At 50.2% G+C, this 6690-nt stretch overlaps 1 protein-coding gene across 1 annotated transcript in view; it reads right to left on the bottom strand.

Moving 5' to 3' along the window:
* Positions 1-5823: 5823 nt before the first annotated feature.
* GAL3ST3 (galactose-3-O-sulfotransferase 3) overlaps positions 5824-6690 on the bottom strand; it is an 8524-nt gene continuing 7657 nt past the window's right edge. The window contains exon 4 of the mRNA XM_040465856.1: positions 5824-6690. This exon is cut by the window's right edge and continues 1 nt beyond it. Within this exon, the coding sequence (XP_040321790.1) occupies positions 6379-6690 (312 nt within the window). The 3' untranslated portion in view covers positions 5824-6378.

Below are 6690 nucleotides of genomic sequence, written 5' to 3' on the forward strand. Positions count from 1 at the left end.
AGAACATGTCCAGGCTCATCTGCTAAAGATAAGAGAGACCATATAGAGCACAGCTGAATCATCTTGGTTGAGGCCATTCTACAGATCTCAGCAACCATGCCAGCTGGCCATGGACTGTGAGTGAGCACAGTTGAGGTCAATCAAGCCCAGCCCAGATCAGCAGTACCACCCAGATGAACAATAATCTAATGAATAATAAGTCTTTTAAAACCTTTATGTTTTGGAGTGGTTTGTTACACAGCACATTGCTAACTGATACAGGAGCATGGGAAAAGGGACATGTTAAAAGAATGGGTAGGAACTCTCCAGGTGGATCAAAAGAGAAAAAGCATTGTGGTCAAAGGGGAGATCATGTGCAAAGAATGGAGGTAGGAATAGGCCCAGCAGATTTTAGGCAGTGGTGTAGTGGTAAATGTTTAACACCATCTCTCCATGTTCAGTTCTGATGTGAATATTGGTTGATATTTTTGTTGTTGTTAATGAGAAACAAACTTTTTCCACGGAAGACAAAATAGTAAACATCTTAGACTTTGGGGGTCAGAGAGGCGCTACAGCCACTACACAGCTCTGCTATTGTTGTACAAAACAACCACAGAATAATAGGTACATGAATGAGTGTAGTTGTGTTTCAATAAAACTTTATTTACAAAAATAGGTGATGGGCCAGATTCAGCTTGTAGTTTCCTGAACTCTGGTCTAGGTGACCAACAAAACAATAAATCAACTTGATTTGTAGTGTTTGTTGACTTGTAGTGTAATTATTCCTACCATGGCTGATTTTACACTGCCAATATAACATTTGGAAGAAATGTGCAGTAAGTAACACATCATTCTACCACCAGGCAGATAAGCTAGACATAGATAACCTTAAAAACATAAGCAATAGTAAAATATAGCAAACTAACTAGAAAGTAGTGGGTTGTCAGTATTTATTAATTTTGCTCTTAAAAAACCCAATTTGATGATAAGTCTATAGAATTTAATAATTTAATTTAAATATTTTATTTTGGGGGGACACCTAGGTGGCTCAGTTGGTTAAGTGCCCTACTCTTGATTTAGGCTCAGGTCATGACCTCGCCATTGTAAGATCGAGCCCTGTTGATCTCAGCAGATTACTTTTTTTAAAGTAATCTCTATGCCCAATGTGGGGCTCGAGCTCACAACCCACAACCCCAAGGTCAACAGTCATAGGCTCTACTGACTAAGCCAGCCAGGCACCCCTAATAATTTAATTTTAGTCTTTAATGTAATTTTATTGTGTTCAACAGCTGGCTGATAAAATTCAGCTTTCAAGAGCCAGTAAGAGTCAGACTTGGCATACCATTGCATTCAGAGAATGGTGTACAATCCGATGTGGCTGGAACATGATGGGGGTAGAGGAGCAATGGGAGATATAGCTGAAAGGTTTTTGGGTAGGGGGATCAGACTAGGCTGGGCCCTGTGGGCTGGTAAGGAAGGCAGTGTTTCAGATGGGGGAGTGATAAGATCAGGTTGCTTTAAGAAGGATCACTCTGGATACAGAGAGGAGACTGTGTTTGCTGTGAGAAGCCTGAGGCAAGTGGGTCACTTAGGAGGCCATTGACATAACCATAGAGAAACTGATGGCTTGGACCAAGGCAGGTGTTGTGGGGAAGGAGATGTGGGTAGATGCTAGCTATACAGGAGTCAGAATCTGCAGGATGTGGTGACAGGTGGTATGGGGGAAAGTGGGAGGGAGACGCTAAGGAGGCCCCAAGGACTGAGACTTGAGCATGTGCTTGAATGGACCACCAGTCCCTGAAACTGAGAGCACTGAAGACGCTGGTTTGAGCAGAAGGTGAGATGTCTGGTTTTGAACATAAAGCATTTGATGAATCTGGGGAACACTGAGGAGGGGAGTTCTAGGCTGGACTCAAAGTTGGGATAGAAGACCCAGGATCCTGCCTCTTGTGGCTCCAGCTCATGGGACGGTCCCCACTCTATCTCTGCCCTGGCTCTAGGCCACCTCTGGAAGCCACATGTCCACTCTGGGACTCAGTCTTCCCCCTTTTTTTTTTAATTTGAGAGAGACAGAGAGAGAGAGAGAGAGAGAGAGAGAGAGAGAGCGAGCAAGCAGTGGAGAGGGGCAGAGGGAGGGAGAGAGAAAATCTTAAGCAGGTCCACACTCAGTGTGGTGACTGATGCAGGGCTCAGTCCCATGACCTGAAATCATGACCTGAGCCAAAATCAAGAGTTGGATGCTCAAACGACTGAGTCTTTCCATTTGTAATGGGGTATTAGGCTCGGACTCCTGCTCCCCTGTTGCTTGAGTGTTGGGAAAATCCTATGAGATTTGTATGGCAGTGGAAAGTGGGGATGGAGGAGACTGGTCTCATCCTGTCCTTTGCCCACCTGAAGGTGCAGGGGGATCTTTTGGAGAGGAGAGGAATGGCCAGCCTGGGCCCTCAGATTCCTGTAGCCGTTCTGGGTCGGAGGAGCAAATGTCAGGTCTCTGAGATTGAGAATGGAAATGCCATGCTCACCTCCCTCCCCCGCAAGACCTCTCCTTCGCCCATCCTTCCTCTCATCTGGGTGCCCCCCGGGGGCTGCCCCTCTCCTCGGGTGCACAGCCCTGTAGTCCCTCTCTGCTTCTCTGGCATAGCCTGGAAGCTGCCCAATCATGTTGGCAGGTTGCCACCTTCACCTCAGGCACCCAAAGCGCTTGGGCCCTCTACGTCTGTCTCCCACTCAAGCCTGCTCTCAGGAGGCTTCTACAAGGAGGCTCTTGAATAGAGCCATCTGGGACTCCTGAGTGTGTGTTTGATGGGGTGGGACAATGGATTCCAGTGACAGGGTGGTGCTTGGGAGTTCAAGCCCTCTGGGTTCTGTCCTGGTTCAGCCTCTCCCGGTCCAGTGAGCCTGGACACCACACCTTTTTGTACCTCAGTTTCCCCTTCTGTGAAAGGGGGATAAGAATAACACCTCTTTCCCAGGGTTGGTGGAAGGATCAAATGAGTGAAAACACATAAGTACAGAGAAGAGCACCCAGCCCATTGTAAGTGCTCAGGAAAGTTAGTTGGTGTCCCTGTTCTTAGCCATGTCCCTCTTCCCAGTAGCATTTGCAACTGGAGACCCTTCTCCTGCCTGTTTCAGCGACTCCTCTCCATCTACAACAGAAGTCCCCACCTGTGTGCTGCTGTGCCAGCCAGGAAGGGACTGCAGATGGCGAGAGATCATGACCCCTCTGCTCTGGGGACAGTCCGGCCTCCCCTGAAGCTCATCTCAGCCATTCCGTTCACTCCAGAGTCCCACATGGGACAATCCAAACTTCTAAGCAGGACATTCAGGGCCTTTCGTAAGTTGGTGCTGGTGTGCCTTTCCCACCAGGGAGCCCAGCACTCCCTGGCTCACAAAGGCCCCAGCTTTCTTACACCCAGTGCACGTGTGTGGTTCTCTGTGGGTAGCTGCTTCCACACCTGTCCCAGACCTTATTGTGAGCTCCTTGAGACAGCGACCACATTTCACCCACTGCCCAGCCCTGGAAACGTGTAGAGTGGGCACAGAGTGGGTAGTACCACATGCGTGTTGATGGAAGAAGCCTCTTTGCAAGGCATTGGGACCCAGAGGCTGTTCCCTGTAGCTGAAGCTGGAGATGTTTGGATCAAGGAGTCCCAGAGGGCCTCTCCCCACCCCACCCCACCCCACCCCTGGTTAGTCACTGAAGGCTAATATTTGATTTGGTGCCTACTTAGGGTCTGCCTTTGCTTCTACAGAGAAACCCTCTCCCAGGACCTGATGATTCCAGGTGCTTCCAGTTAGTTCTTGAATCCTGAATTGTGCTCTCTGCTGAAGCGGGGCAACGTTGATTAGAAAAAAAAAAAAAAAAAAAAAAAAAAAAAAAAGGCCCACCAGCCTGACGGTCTGGGAAGGCAGGAGAGGTCTATCAAGACAGATGTTACAGGCAAGTCTGAATTTTCCAGGAGGGCACAAGACAAGGTGAAGGATGTTCTTGGGAAAGGCATGATCAAAGGCTAGGGCCGGAGGTGGACAGACAGAAGGGCCGGAGGTAGCAGACAGGCACCTTCTTGGCCTGGGGGGGTCAGTCCATGCTTTTCTTTGGATAGACGACTTTGAGTCGAGTACAATTCGTTACTGCTGCTTAACGCCCGAAACCTAATTATGGCTTTGCGTGTCTGTATTCTTTTGCCTTTTCCAGAGCTCTACTGGTAAAAAGTGGGGTGCAATAAAAGCAGCCACTTTTCCAGCCCGGAGACTGTCATCCAAACTGTCAACTAACCATTGCAATCTCTATTACCCAAGCAGGTCAACAATGGTCTCTGTGAAAAATAAAATAAAGAGGAACTGATAGCAATGTCTTGGTTCCTTCACCTTACGTTCTTTTGGGGGAAGGTCCTGGAAGTCAGCCTAGGCTAGGGTACAGGAACTTCTTTTTTCAAATGGCAGTGTGATAGCACTTAGGGAGCATAGATTCTGAAGCTACACCGTCCAAGGCTTAGCTGTATGACCCCGAGTGTTACTTAACCTCTCTAAGCCTCAGTTCCGTCACCCATAGACGGTACCCATCTCATAAGTTAGTGTATGTTAAAGTCTGTAAACTTTAGTGGCGGGCACACAGCACACCGTGTTAGCTATTATTTTTATTACTTGTCCGGATAGGTCAACATAGCTCTAAAGAAAGTAACAGAAAAAGTTGATTCTCTGCTAGTCTTGAGTTCCATTTTATTTAAAAATTTTTTTTGAGTTTAGGGGTGCCTGGGTGGCTGAGCTAACTAAGCATCCAACTTCCGCTCAGGTCATGATCTCACAGTTTGTGAGTTCGAGCCCCGTGCCGGACTCTGTGCTGACAGCGCAGAACCTGGAGCCTGCTTCGGATTCTGTGTCTCCCTCTCTCTCCGTCCCTCACCTGTTCATTCTCTCTCTCTCCTGAGAGAGAGAGAGTCCCAAGTAGGCTCTACGCTGTCAGAGCAAGCCCATGTAGGCCTCAATCTTATGAACTGTGACATCACGACCTGATCCTAAATCAGGAGTTGGACCTTAACCAACTGAACCACCCAGGTGCTCCTGGAGTTTCATTTTAAAGTGCTGGATGGGGCATCTGGGTGGCTCAGTCAGTTGAGCATCCAGCTTCAGCTCAGGTCATGATCTCACCGTTAGTTAGTTCGAGCCCCGCATCAGTCTCACTGCTGTCAGCACAGAGCCTGCTTCGGGTCCTCCATCCCCCCTCTCCCCTCAAAAATAAATAAACATTGAAGTGCTGGATGTCTTGCTGTGCTGAAGAACACCAGGGGCGGGGAATGGACTTTATCCGAGACAGGGTGTCTTCTCCTTGTGGGGAGGACCCGTAGTGAAGTTGGTGACTCAAAAGGGGGAGTTGAGTACCTCCTTACTAGTATGATCCTCCATCTAGCCCCCACTCAGCCTGAAGTGTTCCCCTCTACCCAGCTCGTCGCTCCTTCAGCTTACATGTCCCACTCCAGTTCCAATGTCTCCCCATGAGCCCTATGAACCCTATCTGCCTTGCCCACCTATGTCCCCAAATTAGAGACGACGTTCAGTACGTGGGGCTGAATTGAATGGAAAGGTATGATTTGGATTTTCTCAAAGGAAAAATAAGTAGAGCTGAGGTGGCCAGTCTGCACCAGTGAGCCCAGTCAAGAGGTTGTTGAGAACTGTAAGCCTCTGGGAAGGGCAGTGGAGGAGCTTGATTGAGCCTGGGCCCCTTCCTCACGGGGACAGTCACAGCTGCTATTCTTGGGCATCTGCCTCATCCTCAAACGTGGGCAATCTGGTTTTCAATGACTGACAACCAACCTGTACCTTTTGAAAGTATTTTATTAAAAAAAAAAAAAGAAAAAGAAAGAAAGAAAGAAGGAAGGAAAGAAAAAAAGAAAAAGAAAACCCAACCAAACAAAAAACCCAACCCAAGAACTCTTGGTTCTGGGAGTCTGGGAGCAGCTTAGGTCTTTGGGGAGGGTGGAACCTGGAAGACAGATGGTGTGGGGGGTCTCTGACCCCTGAGAGGAAGAGCAGCCCGGGAAGCTGACAAATCAGCCTTTCCCAGGGCTCAGCCTCCCTCTGAGGCCTGGGCTCACCCACTTGAAAAAAGACAGGTGGGGCTCAACCCACAGAAGGCGGCAGGGTGGGCAGTTCTGGTCAGGCCTCAGACCTCTTGTCAAAGTTACCAACCAGTTAGGAAGGAGAAGAGGGTGGCCCGGGGCTCGATCGGGCCTATCAGCACCCACCACGAAGATGGGGTTCAACCCACCCTAGGGAGGCAGGCTCAGGTTGGGAGACAAGGCCCCTGTACTGAGCAGAAGAGGCCCCGATGAGGCGGATGGCCCGGGGGCAGTCCCAGGCAGGACTCCGGACGGGCAGGGTAGGATCCAGACTCTTGAGAGCTCAGTGGCCCTGGAGGCCGCGGGGCAGCGCCCGGATGGGCCGCGGCGGGGGATTGTCCAGGACCGGTTCCGGCCGGACCCGCACGCCGCCCCGGCGCTTTTGCTTGCGCAGCAGGTAGCTCGAGTACTGCACCTCGGGCATGGCCAGCTTGAGGCAGGTCTCGGTGGCTGGACCGGCGCCGCCGCTGGGCAGGTCGTAGCCCATGATGTCCACCTTGCGGCTGGGCTGCCACGGCTGCAGCTGCTTGGTGCGGATCTGCGCGGCGGGCCGCAGCACGGGCTCCGCGCCGAAGCAGCGCCGCAGCAGGCGTTC

This window comes from Herpailurus yagouaroundi, unplaced genomic scaffold (genome assembly GCF_014898765.1).
Source record: "Herpailurus yagouaroundi ecotype Mexico unplaced genomic scaffold, PumYag 569, whole genome shotgun sequence".
In the NCBI taxonomy this organism is placed as follows: Eukaryota; Metazoa; Chordata; class Mammalia; order Carnivora; family Felidae; genus Herpailurus; species Herpailurus yagouaroundi.